This window comes from Haemorhous mexicanus, chromosome 20 (assembly GCF_027477595.1).
Source record: "Haemorhous mexicanus isolate bHaeMex1 chromosome 20, bHaeMex1.pri, whole genome shotgun sequence".
In the NCBI taxonomy this organism is placed as follows: Eukaryota; Metazoa; Chordata; class Aves; order Passeriformes; family Fringillidae; genus Haemorhous; species Haemorhous mexicanus.
Window position 1 is genome coordinate 8,667,358 of NC_082360.1, and position 15,064 is coordinate 8,682,421.

General features: G+C 41.9%; 1 protein-coding gene and 1 long non-coding RNA gene across 7 annotated transcripts in view; one reads left to right on the forward strand and one right to left on the reverse strand.

Annotated features, from left to right (window-relative positions):
• Window positions 1-516: 516 nt before the first annotated feature.
• Window positions 517-1,863, reverse strand: LOC132336536 (uncharacterized). Its single transcript, XR_009488886.1, has 2 exons — window positions 1,376-1,863; window positions 517-1,236 (listed from the first exon to the last, which is right to left on the reverse strand). It is a non-coding gene; the product is annotated as an uncharacterized LOC132336536 (long non-coding RNA).
• A 33-nt stretch (window positions 1,864-1,896) lies between these two features.
• The window catches only part of HELZ (helicase with zinc finger), an 86,149-nt gene continuing 72,981 nt past the window's right edge, over window positions 1,897-15,064 (forward strand). For 5 of the 6 annotated variants that reach the window (XM_059864123.1, XM_059864125.1, XM_059864124.1 and 2 more), the window contains exon 1: window positions 1,897-1,954. Coding sequence is in view for 1 of the 6 variants with exons in the window: in XM_059864127.1 (XP_059720110.1) it covers window positions 1,948-1,954 (7 nt within the window). In the remaining 5 variants the exon portion in view is untranslated. The remainder of the gene's footprint in view (window positions 1,955-15,064) is intronic. The other variant, XM_059864128.1, reaches the window with a different exon arrangement.

Sequence of the window (15,064 nt, forward strand, 5' to 3'; positions counted from 1 at the left end):
AAATAAACCCAACTAAATTTCTGTCCTCTCCAAATTGAACTTCAGAGGATATGTGTTTATATCTAAAAATATGCATACATTGATAATTCTTCCACTGTTTTTTCCAATTGTCATTTATTTTGAAGAAAACCTTTGCATTTTCTAACAGAAAAAAAAATGGCCAGTAAGATAAAGCTCACTAGGAACCAAAGACAACCACCCTCAAAAGGAAGAGGACTTACTCCATTTCAACAACCTGGACTGAATGACACGAAGTTAGTTGGATACTAAACATGGTTTCAGCTTTCTTTGATCCTTGTTCTTGCACAGTGCCCATGGAAAACACAAGTCACAGCACTAGGAAAGGTGTCAGGCTGGCAGCAGGGACAGCAGAGATGGCCTAGGGCAAGTTCCACAGGAGGGTTTTATCCTGAAATGGCATCTCCTGGGTTGAGGCTGGGACCACCCACACTCTTCACTGTGACAGCACAACTGCACTCCCAGCTAGTTATGAAGCTGAATTAAAAAGTAGACTGATTTAAGACTGGGTGGCAAATGCAAAGGATTTATTTAGATTTATTTCCTCCTGTATTTACATTGTTGCAAGGAGCTCTCTCTTTATAAATGCACTACTGATGAATATTGAAAACCTTCTTGGGCACAAGTATTTTCTTGCAGTGGCAATGCATCAGAGGCTTGGCTGGTGGTTATTCTTCAAAGAGCTACGAGGCATTAGACGTAAATTTAAATATAAATGTAAATACATTTTACAGCAAGATCCAATACTAAAATGATCTGGATCTTATTTCAATTAAAGGGGAAGGAAAAGTTTTTAAGAAACACTGGAATCCTGTTTTGGTCATAAACTTACTAAGATCCTGAAGTGAGCTGCTTTTGCCCAATTTTTTGTCCACTTTGCCCTAAAGCACAACAGCCTATGCAGAGCACAGGGCACCCATCCACGGCAGCTAAGCCGGTAACGCCTTGAAAAAGCCAGTTTGCAAAGCAGCGTAGGTATTAAGAACTGATTGCCAAAGAGTCTGAAAACACAGCTAACAGGGAAGATTATTCCATGAAAATAAAATTGTTATGCAAAGCAGTTTCTGGGATTCATGTGCAGCCAGCAACGCGTTACCAGCGGTCTTTCAGCTCGGGCGGATGGGTTTGGAAAACACGGTGACAGCGTGAGCTGCTCCAGCACCTGCGGCAGCCTCGGCACCGCACCCGGCTCCTCCCGAGTTTCTTTGAGGGAAGGAACTTTAAAAAGCCACAGGAAAAAAATTAAAAAAAAAAAAAGCAACAAAATACCCAACCAAATAGACAAAAAAAAAAAAAACAACAAACCCAAAACCCCAAACAAACAAACAAAAAAACCCCCAACCAAAACCCAACTTACGCCGTAGAAAAACCATGAGAAAAAGTACTTTCCAAGCTTTTCTCAGGGGTGGGCTCCGTGGCCGGCTCTGGCCGGCTCCCCCCGGCTGCCGGTACGGGCCCCGCCAGCGACCCTCGGGCTCCGCAGCTCCGCTCCGAGCCCAGGGAAGGGGAGGGGAAAAAAAAAAAAGAGATAAAATAAATCAAACACGGAAAACCCCCCGAAGCTGCCGGTTTCTAGCGCGGGCGGAGCGGAGGTGGCCCTGGACGCTGTTCCGTGAGGGGACCCCGGGCTGCGCTTCAGCGGCCGCCGGGCTGAGGGGACAGCGGGTCCCGGTCCCCATCATGAGCCGGACCGCGACCCCGTCCCCACCGCCGTTCCGTCCCGGTCCCCACCCGGGCCCCCTTGCTGTCCCCGTCCCAATCCCCGCGCCGCCGCCGTTCCTATTGCTGTTCCCATCCCTGCTCTCGTCCCCGTCCCGTCCCGTCCCCTCACACCGCCGCCCTCCGCCTTCCGGGCCGCGGGGAGGGCCGGCCTTTCCCACAATGCTTTGTGGGACGTTGACAAGTGGATCCAAGATGGCGTAGAAAGTAATGACAGGTAAGTCGGGACTTCCCCGACCGCCCCCGCGGGCACCGAGCGCGGCCCGCACCGGCCGCCCGCGGCCCCGCCGCGCCCTCGGGGGGCCCGCGGGGCTCCGCGGCCGGCGGGGCGGACGGTGCGGGGCGCGGGGGCCGCGCGGAGCCGGCGGGAGCGGGCCCTGTGTCCGCGGAGGGCCTGCGGCGGCCGCCGCTCGCGGGGTGTTTACGGGGCGCTCGGCCGGACCCCGGCGCCGCCGCGCTCCCCGGGGCCCGCGGGCGGGCGGAGCGGCCCCGCGCCCGGCCGGGCCCGGGGGAAGGGCCGGAGAGCCGGGGATGCCTCGCACGAGCCGGGGGTGCTCCGGGGGGGATGCAGGGGGGGTGGGAGGCAGCTTTGTTTTTGTACCGGGCGGGGCGGGAGGGGATGGGAGAGACGGCCAGAAAATAACAATGGTGTAATAGAAGTGAAAAAAAAAATGGGGTAGGTAGGGTTTGCGGAGCGATGGAAAAATAAATTGGAAGAATTTAACAGCTGTTGTAAAATTACCCCCTCGGAGCGGTAGAAGGGTGGGCAGATGAGCTTATGTTTTTGTTTTCTGCAGGAGGCTTTGGCAGGGAGAGCGAACTGAAGTTGGGAGGTTTGAGACAGGTCCTAAGAGCAGCTTTTATACCCTGGATCAGCTCTGAAACTGAAAACAGGAGAGTTTCCACTGAACATTGCAACACAGCCCTTCCAGCAGACACTTAGATGTGTATTTTTAGCCCACATCCCCAGGCAGGAGAAGGGTCTGTGTTCCCCTTCCTGCGGTGGGAAGTGTCCTTTTGTTAATTTCAAAAGGAGTGCAGTTGTTTTGGCTTCAGCGCTTTGTTAGGCAATTGTTGTTCGATTAGGATAACATGATTAAACATATCATTGATGGAAATTAAGAAATAACTGCAGGGAAACAGTTGCAGGGCTGCTTCCCAGTTAATGACAAAATGAGTAAGAGTTAATAAGGTAATAGAATTTTTGCATTATCAAAGGTACAGCGAGCTTGAGAGGAAGTTTTAAAATAATACATTTCAATTTTCATTGAAAAAACAAAAGAATTCAGTTGTGAGACAGAAAAATACCGTGTAAATGGATATCCCCATTGATGGGTTGAGTGTATCACCATGGCTGGTCCTGTTGGGATGGTTTGGATTGTTGACATCGTCTAATGTTGTTATTCTCAATAATTAGTGTAATTGAAGCAAGGAAAGGATAAAATACACCACCTGCCATTCTTTATATAAGAAAAGGCATGTTCCTTTATAAAATATAAAAAAAAAATGCAAGTGATACTTGGTGAGTTTGCATTATTTTCCAAGACTGATAGGTAGGTCATGGAGGCTTTAAAATAATGTGTGTTAAATTGGGTTGTTTCAGTACTTTTGAACCATAGCAGATTGTGAATTAAAACTTCTTTTTTTTTGTATTTTTATTTTTAAATGGAAAAGCTTTTGTGGTGGGGACAGTCTGGAGTGCTGGGCAGGTCTATAGGGAGGAGCTGATTTTGAATATTCAGTTCAAACTTGGAGGAGGGGAAAGTGTATGAGGGGCCACCACATTCCCTCCACCTCCTTGGGGTGCAAACCCAGGGAATCAGACTTTGGTAGGCTTGGCTTTCACTGTGCAGAAATTGTAAGTGGCAGAAGCTGAGTTAAGCTTTTTTTTTTGTTGAACTTTAATTAGCAGAGTAGTTTTTCTTTATTGGTAAGTGAAGGAACATTTAATGTGTTATTACTGATAAATTGAGTTCTCTTTGTAATTTGTTCTGAAAGCAGAAATTACTTCTTTATTTTTCCTAGCTGAAATGACATTTCCTTTATCACTCTTCACCTCTGTGATTTTTTTTTTGGACTTGTGAAATGTACAGGGTGTATTTTCCCTCTTTTAATTCATACAGGCACTGTTTCTTTTTAGGTGAGCCAGATGAATTTTTCTGTGGTGGAGGCTTGTTAAAGTCATGGCTTAAAGACTTGAAAGGTTGTAATAGCTGATTTTGTTGGGTTTTTTTCTGTCTATTTTGGGATTTTTTTGTTTGGTTGTTTGACAGCTTTTTTTTACCTCTTCCCATCAGACTAAAACTTAAAGGGAGATGTGGAAGCAGCATCTTATTCTCTAATTTGTCCCAGTTCTGCTTCTTGAAGTGCCATGGAGGATCCTTTTCCTTTGTGAAATCTCACTGGTTTCACAGAAGTTCCTCCTGGGCTTTGGGATCAGTGTGAGTTGCTCTGGTTGTAGAAGAAGGGCTGTGGTTTGCAGAGAACTTCTGCTCAAAGCCTGGATTCATAGAGGAATTCTCATCTCAAAAGATGTAAGTCAGAATGTCTGGAAAGCTTGAAGAGGGGATATTCCCAGGTGGGTAAGGTACAGGTCTAGTGCTTGAGAGATGTGGAGAGCCTGATGCAAATCACTTCACCTGTTTGTGCTTCCTTTTGGAGGAGTTTAAAATAGGGATGGTGAATCTTACTGACTTGTGAGGAGTCCTGACACCTGTGGATGAAAGAGCCCATGTAGGAGCTGGGCAATAATATTAATGATGATTTCCAACTCTGTTAATTTAATAGTCTGATGAAATATTTTCTCCATGGTTGATAATTATTTTTTTCAGTAAAATTCCCTTTGCATTTATAGCTAGATATTCTTTCTGAATTTCAGGGTATTGGTTTGTTTCTCTTTTTATTTGTTATTTACTAACATCTTATATTTGCTGCTGAGCATTATTCTTGGTGTTTTCATTTTAGTAGTGGCAGAAACAGTTGCTGGAGCAATTCAGGTTATTAAAGCCCTTGAATCTGTTACCTCACTGGTTTCCCCTCCTGAGGTCAGTGGGACCTCACAGGTCTGGTAGCAGGAGTGAAATCTAAATTAGAAAAATCTTTGGAATTAATTTAAATGCATCCCCTGTGTACAGCCTGGGAAACTGGGGAAAGTTGTGGGAGCTGGCTTGGAGCAGGAAAAGGAAGGATGGTGTGCCACTGCTCCAGCTCAGGGAGAGAGTGCTTGGACAGCTGGAATTCCCCTGCCTGGGGGATCAGCAGGCCAAGAATCCCAGCGAGCCTCAATCCTGTCCTGACGTTTCTCCTGGCATTGCTGAAGCTTTCTTCCTGGAAGGAAGCAGATCCCCAGTGTTCCTGTCTGTGCAACGCTGCCAGTGGCTCATCATGGCAGGGAAAATTCCAAATTTTGTAATCCCAACCCTCCCTCCTGCTCGTGTTTCAGCTGTTGAATCCTTTCTCACTTCTGCTGAGATGCTGTGGCAAAATCTCCTTTTCAATATGTATTTTTCCCCCCATAAATGGAAGGATTGTGAGTTAGATTTTCAGAACAAACAAGACCTTCCTTTTTCATTCTTGTTTGTCTTGCTATCTCTTCTGTGGCCTTTGGCAGCAAGGCAGCATTTGTGTTTATATGTATCAATGACATATATTTAGGGACATGGTACTTTATGTGTTGGATTTCTTCCTCCCCTTAGTGCAAACTTCTGTGGTTGCCATTCTTTTTTGACCAAGAAGAAGGAATGTTGTAAAAGAGACTGGTTTTTCAAAAGTTTCCATGCAGCATTGATATGGAATTAAAAAGAAATCTGAAGGAATGCTTGATCTTACCTTGGTCCTCTGGAGATACTGGCTGGGAAAATAAAATTTGTTGTGCCCAAATGTTTTGGGGTGGGAGAAAATAACTAAACTTCATAGACAGGGAAATTTGGAGTCTGCAAGGTCAGAGGCTGCTCCACAGGAACAGGCCAGCTTCTGGGAATTTCATGATGGTGACACTGATATTGACTCAGGTTCCTTATTCCAGAACAGTCTTGCTTACTGAGCTTTTCTCTTCACACGAATGTTTACAATGTGAGGCTTCCAACAGAAGCAATCCCTCATGTCTGAGGAACACAGAAAAGTGAATATTACTGTAGGAAAAGGGATTGGGAATTTAAGCAGAGAGATTGTAATTACCCATGGGTGAGAATTTGTTTTTCTGTTGCATTTCTATTGCACTGCCAGTTGAAGTTAAAGGATACTTAATGAGGCTATAACAAAATACCCAAATATTCCTCCATAATTTTATATGCAAATTCATTGTTGTAAATTAGAAATTGACTGGTTATTTATCCAGTCTTTTCTCAGAGTCCTCCATAATACCAAATTACAGCCTTATTACAGGAAAGCCAGATAAGATATGATAGATTTCAATCTTTTTCTCCTTAAATGTAATTTTACAACACTGAGAGATTCCATTTTGTTACTGCAAAGTTTGAGTGGTGACTGTGGCCCCATCTTATTTCCAAATGAGTACAAACTGTCAAATTTTCAGAGTGACATAGAGCTTTGTCAGATGTTAGAAGGCTTGAACCTTAGCAGGAAGGTAATTTAGAATGAATAGCACTGAACTACACAGGTTTTCCAAGAAGCAGTGGATGCACAGTGCTGCTGAGCTGGTAGCAAGAAGTTTTGTAGGTGATGTTATGTAGAGGTATGTTTTGGAGATGTGATTGGGAGCTGTTTTACCATTTCTTACTGTTAGTCCTGGGAAATATCACTTGCATGAAGAATGATGTGTCTGAGGTGAATGTTTTGAATCTTTGGCTTATGTGTGGTTTGGGGAAATAAGTTTCATGCTCCTGTTTGTAAGCAGTAGGAAGGCTAGTGATTCTTGGAGCTGTAATGATGAAATATTGGAAGCAAAAGAACAGTAGGTTTGTGTTTGGAATGAAATTTTGAATGTTGCAGCGGCAGGAAGTGAAGGATAGAAATGTGAGCACTGTGTGGACTCGTCTGAGCTGGTTTTATGGTAGTTAGGGTAAGTGTTACTTAGAAATGATCTTTCAGTCTGTGAATTTCACGGTCTGGGTTTTTTCCCCCCATAGTTATATATAGCAAAAATACTGTATTCATCAAAACACTAAAAATTACGGTGCTTAAATATGCTTAAAAGGTCTTTCATAGCCCTTCAGACCCCACTGGCAAGGGGGAAATCTGTAACATGAGCTGTTCTCGGGAATCTTGGTTGTTAGTAATGCGGCACGAGTGTTTAATTTGCTGGAAAATGTTTAGTGGTTCAGCAAAGCAAGAAGGTAACAAATCTTTGTGGACATCATAAATGGAGAATGCCACAAATGAAAAGCGTAGTGGTTTTGGCACCACCTAAAATAACAGTTCTTCCCTATGTTTCTTTTCACTTAATGTAAGGTAATCTCTATTTTTTTGAAGTGAAAATTTCATTTTATCCTGGGGTAATTTTGGGAGGACAGGGATGGGCAGTTGGCCTCTGTTCCCAAGTAATGTTCCTTCATGGGTCTCAACTAAATTCCCCCTCGGCTGGGATTCCCAAATAGTGTTGGACCAGCCACAAGAGCTGCTATGCATCTACTCCTCTGCTATCTTGGGAGCCAGAATTTGTTGGATTTCTCTCATTATCTACACGGGGAGGTCATTAAGGGGAATGTTTTTTGCATACTTGGGAATCTGTGCTAAGGCAGTGCTGTGGATCTTTTATTCCAGTGATGTTTTTGATTATAGTTGTTTGTGCAAATGGTTTTGAGGTAACTGCTCTGGCCATATCTTGAGACACTCACACACTTGGAATGGTGCAGGACATTTGTTTTGTCGTTTGAACTGACTGATATTACTTGGCTGTAGCTTTGTTTATATTTGTTTGGCTGGGCTAGACACCGCTCTTCTGCTTCCCAAGTTTTGTCAGGATTATGCTGTTAACCACAGCAGGATGGTTGCTCATTCCTGCTGATGCAGTTCTTTAAGTGGGGTTTCAAATACGTGACTGAATCACTGATGTTCATTTCAAAAGGAATGGGGAGGGAGAGTTCAATTGGGAGACGTGTTCTGGATACATGTCGTGGTGTTGCTCATAGGGTTTGCTGTCAGGGGAGAACTTGGGAATCCATATTCTAAAAATTGAACCTGTTGGGGGTACCATGGTCAGGCATTTGAGGAGAGGAAACAGGGATGTTGTAAAAGCATTAGCCATATGCAGAAAGGTTAATGTAATTAAAATACAGAGTTACAAGACAAATCCCCAAACTAGGCTTAGCTATATTATGCCAGACTATTTGGAGCACGGTCAGGTAAAAATAATTATCAGAGATTATTTACAACAAAGATAGCGGTTTTTAGAGGTCGAGGGTTAGTTACTGCTTTGAACTTTCAGAACTGTGCACAAAAATACCATGTACAGTTACATAATAGGCATGGTTTGGGGAAAGATGTGTTTGGAGGATCTGTGGGTGGCATGATTGTGCTATTAAATCTGTTACGGTAGGACCCTTTTGTGCTAAGCACTGTGTAAATGCGTAACAAAAAACTCAGTCACAGTATTATTCACTACTGTAATAAATTAAAGTTCATTATAAAGCTGCAATGAAGGCTGAGGGATATTGAAAGAAATTTTTCCTGTTTTGTGCCACAGTGTTCTGGCTGATTCCTGTGCTCAGTTTGTGATATGTGCAATGTAGCTGATATTCAGCATGAAGATTTTTTACAATCTTTTTGCCTTCTGAACGGATTGAAGGAGTGATTAATATTTTGCATCTCAACCAGCAAATAAACTTTTTTTTTTTCCCAATTTATCCAACTGTAAAACTGTGATAGATACCTGTAGCATCTGCACTTGCCCTGGGGTTCAAAGCTGTATTTTCAGCTAGATTTGCTCACAGGAGAGTGTTGCCTTGCAGTGTCAGGTCAGGGGTGGAGAAAGTTCTTGTGTGAAAGTGAAAGTTTGACATTTGAGGGAAGACTGTTTCAGCATTGCTACAATATCCTGTTAAGAAGAGAAAATGTGGATTGAACCACTGAGCTTTGGAGCTGCTGAGTTGCTGGGGGTGGGGAAGAGTTTGCATGTGGTTTTTGAAATGGGAATATGCTGTGATAAATAATTTCCTAGTTTAAAAACACTTTTATTTCTGAAATCCAAATACAGCTGTATTAGATGAAGCTGTGAATTGAACATGAGACTGAGAGTTAGGAACTGCTAATTTTGATTCTGTCTCTGATTAGATTGGTGAATTTGGCAAATGAACTATGGTCAAGTGCTCTCTGCAGACAGTGCTGCATGAGTGACAGGTTCAATGAGCACTGGCAAACTTTGTGACATGTTTTTGCATTTAAACTTCTGAAATGTATTTGTAAATCTAGTGATATGTTCCGTGTTGAAATGATGCTTGAGAATCTTCTATGACTCCCCTTTGCATTCCTTGGGAACACAGTTTGGCACTTGCTTGGCATTTTGAAAATGAGGTGACACATGTTTAGTCACATCGACACAGATGTGACTATATCATAGAGCAGGCATTTCTCAGAGGGGACTTCTGGCACTACCCTATGACTCAGTGGAGAATAATATTAGGAATTGCAGGACTGGGTAAGTCCTTAAGATGAGTAGAGTTCATTTTTTGGTCAAAATTATTACTAAACACCAGTGCAGAGATAGGAACAAGGCTGTGTTCTGTTATTCAAGTGCTGAGAAGAGAGGTTCTGACAGAAGCAAGGCATAGTTTGGAAAGCTGTGGATTATGATGTTTAAACCAGCTTTAGAATATGGATATTGTTCTGTAAATTTGAGTTTGAGGTTTGAGTCTTGTAGGTTGGTGCTGCTCCATGGAGAACTGGCTGGTTGTGCAGTGCTGATTCTTCCCTTTGTTTTTCTCTGGCAAATTTCATTAAGAGAAGCAAAGATTAAATTACTTTTCTAATGCATTTTTTTAAGTAAGTAATTGGTGATGTTGTTATGGGGATAAAATGGTAACCATGGGACAGTATTTCAATTAAAATGCCCTCATCTTGGGTAAGTGTGAGAAACTATTCCCAAAAAGCAGCGTGAACATAGAGGTATATGGAGTACAAATTCCTGTTGTTAACCAGTTATTATGAAAGATTGTTTATGTAAAGATTTTCTAGGAAGGAGCCAAAAACTTTAGGTGGGGCAGAAGCACCACCTATTATTATGTTAGCTGATGCTTACTATGACATACTCCTCATTTCACTTGGGTATTGTTTGCCAGATTTTAATTATTTGGGTTGAAATTTCCCATGGTAGGTGTCTTTCATAGTCTGACTTTTTGGGTGCTTTTGAGGAGAGAAAGATTCTGCCAACATGATTCCATCTTTTCTAGAAATTGGGCAAAATACTTTCTTGTGTTCATGATAAATTAGAAAAGAAATAATCTAATGACCTATAGTGCTGCTTTGTGCAAAGTTGAGATGTGTTATTGTATAATGTTTCTGCCAAGGATGTACTTGTGATCAACCTTGTGAAAATCTTCTCAGTGCTGGTCAAATCAGCATTAAGTGCAAATGTAAAAAAGATAATCCCTGCAGTGAATATGCTTCAGCCTCAGCTAAACATGATTTCTCTGTAATTTGAAGGCTGGGTCTCGTGCATTCCTCCCTGGTGTGATTTTGGATAAAAAATGAGAGTGCAGAAAATTCCCCTTCTCTTCTCCTGATACCAAGTTCCTCTTTCCTCCCAGCTCTACCTTCCTGCAGCACAGAGGAAGCAGCGACTGGATTTAAACAGAAGGTGCAAAATGCAGATTTTTGCAGAATTACATACAATAAATGTAGAGATGGGGGTGGTTGAATGAGGAGAAGGAGATTGAAAAATATTAGTATTTGAAAGAAATAGAAGGGAGGCTGTGCAGTGTGGGTACATATGATTTATTTTATAATGATAATACAGTTGTTTGTTGGAATACAGTTTTGCTATCTGCATGAATTAGAAAGTGTTTCTGAAATATAGTAGGGAATAGCAAAAGGCAAATCTCAATTAATCCCCATCTTTGCTACATTTAATTTTCTGTATTTTTAGTGAATTTTCCCGTGTTGTGATGTAGAAAAATGTTGGATACTCCTAAGTCACTCTGCAGACATGAGGTGCTCTGCATTGGTCATGTAAAAGGGGTGTACAGTACAGGCAGAGCATAATGGGGAGAAATCACTTCTAGATCTCTTCATGTGAATATAAGAAGTTTGTAGAAACTTTTGCCTTGTGTGTTCTTATCTTAATTCTCTGTAAAATGGGAATGTTGTCAGAATGATATTCTCTTAATTTTTTGTGGTCGGTTGCAGTATTGTAGGCATTATTGAAGAGTTAATGACAACATTCAAATGTTGTCTTTTGAATAAGATTGAGTAGCATGCAGTAAATAAGGCCTCAATGCTGAGGTATTTCACTGATGTCCATTAGGCAGCAGCCTCCGTTCTGCCAGGTAGCCCTTGGAAAATGTGCTCTGTGGCTAACACAGTTAAAGGCAATATCCTAGTAATGCAGGCACACAGAAGGCCAGCATAAGCTTGTACAGATGCTTTTGTCCTCACTCAACCTCAGAGTATTGAACTTTACAACCCAGTATTTGTTCTGTGAAGTTAATGAATGCAATATGTGCCTGTATATTTGCTTTGTTTAAACAGGAACCTTGTATCTGTTGGCTGTGAATGGCTCTCAGACAGCACCAGTACATGTCACATAGATGCTGTGCTTTGCCTTGCCAGGTATTTTGCTTGGTTTCATCAGGACAGGTGATGCTTTCAGACAGCTGTGTGAAAAAGGATCTTTTTAAAGGCAGGATGGGAAGGTATTTGGGATGTGGTGGATGGATGGAGTGGTTGCAAGTGCTGAGGCCATGAGTTATTTCCAGATTTTGAGCCAAAGATAGTCAGTGTCCGTGTCTGAGTGTTGCTGCTGCTGGCTGCACAGATTGTTCTTCTGCTGCTATTTCCAAAATGAAAATAAAAGAGATTAGTAAAGTGCTAATAATCACTTAGTAGTCTGTACAGAAGTCATAACTGGCATGTAAAAAACTGTAACTTGTTAGTATCTGTGATGTATGTAAAGTGGTTTAAAGCCTGCAGAGGATGCAGATGCAGAAGGCATTTGCTCTTAATCTCAATTGCCTGTGTTGTTATGTGAATGATAAACCACCCACGGGCTCTTGTTCCTTTCCCCAGAAACGTGGTTGTGTTTTTCTATACTTTAGGTTTATAGGATCAGACTCAAAGCTTCATTTACGTGGTCAGAGATCACTTGCCCTCCTCCTTTATGGTGCTGTGTCTGATTTTTCAGTGTGGAAGGATAATCTGAGCATTTAATGGTCAGGGGCATCATGAGCCTCTTCTTTCCCCATTTTCCCTTCCCCATACAGGCATATCATGTTCCTCAGAGGCCTTGGAACAGGATTCTTGCTGCTGTTCTGCTATAGAATAAAACCTTGAGATGTGCTTGCCTCATTCTGTATGCTCCATTTCAGATTTAACATCATTTTTGGAATTGAAAGTAGGGTCATTTTGCCTGGAGTTGTACAACATTAGCCAAAGTAATTCAGTTACTTCAGAAAACTGATTAGATTGTCCTCTCTCAAGGGTGGAGGCTTTTGTATTTGTTCTGTAAGGTGTGCAGTGCATTTCTGAGAACTCCTTAACTGCTATTACGGACTTCCACCATAATTGGAATAAATTAATGCATGAGATCTCTGCTGTTATATTTTTCTTAAAAGAAACAAAAAAAGCCAAAAGCACCTTTCATATAATTCTTTCTTTTGCACCCTGTGTATGAAAGATGCACCAGCCTTTTCATCTCTGCTACGTAGGTACAGTGCACTGTCATTATCTCCTCTCATTTTATTAAATCTTTTTTTTAGACTGGGGTTATTTATGGTGTCTATGTCATGACACTAGGAAAGTGCAATTTTTTTCTGTATGTCTCCATAAGTAATTTCTGTATTTTGTGCAGCTATATTTTATTCCATCCTGGAGGCTTGAATAAAGGGGGTTTGGGTTTTTATTTTTTTTGTCTCAAGGCAAAGATTGGGTTATTTTACCACAATGGGTAAGGAAAATAAATGGATATTTAATTTTGTTTTACTGATCTAAAGGTATTTTAGTGGTATTTGGTAATAATACAAAATCAGTTGACACGTAGAGATGCAGGCATGCCTTAAGATGGGATCACAAGAGATACCAGAGCAACTCTAATATGATTCAACAGTGGAATGATGTACTGTTCCCTCTTTTAGTGTGTGGACTGACAAATGCAGTTTGTTTCAGAGTTTTGAATTTTTAGTTGAATTCTAGTGTCCCATGATTTCTAACTGTAATCTTGGCATGTTCATAGTAGCTAACTTTTTAATTGTGTCCCATTCAATGGTTAAACCCCAGGTCTTTCCATACCTGTGTAAACTGAAATATCTTGTCATTTTTTTCTGGAAGATTTGGAGTGAGAGGGAAACTATTAATCACAGAGATTGTAGCCATACCAACTTTGGGACTTCCCAAATATTATTTGGATATATTATGAAAATAACAAGTTTTTGATGTGTGAATTGCTTACATCTCAGTTTACCAGAACAGCTTTGAGGAAGGGATGGGATGTGCACTGCTTGGATCTGCAGTCTAAAAAGTTTGGGAACTCTGCTTAAACCTGGAGATTATTGGATGGATCCTGGAGCAGTTAAACTGATGAATGCAGCCTATGGCATTGACTGCTATGGGCAAGAAAAATAAATAAGACTTTTCTTTCACTGGTGAGTGACACTTTCTACAGCTCTTGATGGTAGATGGCAGCACGTGGCAGTAATTGATGGGGTAACTGATGTCTTGGTATCAATAAGAGACTGAGTTATAACTTAACCTTTCCCTGGGTCTTTTATCTGTCTTGTTACACATTTTTCATGAGAACTGCAGCATCTTCAAGACCCTTCAGACTTCTGGGAAATTCAGTTCCAATTGACTTGAAGCTCAGAAGTTACTGAGGAAGGACAGAGCAACTAGCCTCATAAATAAATCTAGTAGGTCTCTTCTTGCTCGTAAAAGGAATTGCTGGGAAGTTCTGATAAACCAGCTGTCTTTTCTTGAGTATTGCCTGAATTTATTACATGTTTAAAACTTCTCTCCAGTTTGGTGGCCAGCCTTTACAGTCTGTGAGATGGGCTGAACAATCCCAAAGGGTTGGGAAACAGAGTGCTTACATTTCTGTAGAGAGGAGCAGGATGAGTGGAATTCCTTCCCTGCTCTCTCTCTCTCTCTGGGAGCCTGCGCCAGCCTGACCACAATAGGCAATGGAAGGGCAAATCCATCTCCTGCTTTCCCTTCCCGCAGGACAGAGGGCTGCTAGCAGGAGGACACGGCTGAATGGCCTTGGCAAGGAATATTTTGTGCTTATTTCCCTCAGCAGAACTGTTTGAAGGGTTCTGGATTGTAATGGGAGGCAGCTGGAGAGGCTCTTCCCCTGCACGTTCCCCATGGCAGTGGGTCTCATTCATTTGCTTCACTCTGCGATTCCCAGGATGTGGCTCTTGAAGTAAATTCAATTGACAGTAAATCCCTACCAGTCTCACTGTAGGACTGCAAGTTGAACATCATTGCTTTAGCATAAATCTTTACAAGAGATGTTAATGTTTAGTTAAAATATGCAAATATTTACTGACTTGTCTACTGTTTGTCAGCTTGGCATGCGAGACCTTGGATCTGATCCTTCTGTCTTGGCAGACATTGGGAATTTTGCCAGTAACATTAATAGGAACAGCATTGTGCCCTCTAATCTGTTTGTTTATGAAGTACAGCTAGAGTTATCTGGCTAGATGCTTTACAGTGAATTGAAAAAGCATCTGTTTGAAATTTTTTTAGGAACTGTCACATGCTTTAACTTATTATTATCTTAGTGTATGGACCCTTTGACTCCATGAAACACATCAGTAAGATGTGGAGCATGGAAATGCACAGTCATGAGTTACACTGCCGTGAAACACTGGATTTTAGTTCATGATGTTCTCTCCTCCTACATTGATTTTAATTTGAAGTTGGACTCATCAGACTGTGGAGTAGTTCTTCAGAGCCTCCTGTGCACCAAGCAGGCGTAGTGTTTACTTGGAAATAAATGACTGTGTGGATCACGTTGTTTATCACTCTTCCTCCTCAAGCTGTCCCTTCTGCCTTTCCCAGCCCCCTCTGCAGCTCTGAAGGGGAAACATACAGCTTTATTTGGAGTTTGGATTTTAGTTCCTCATTTCGTGTTTGTTTACAAACCTCTTTGGCAAGAAGGTGGAATACTCATTAGGAATATTGAGCCTGAAAATCATTAGTTGTAGGGGAAAAAAAAGAA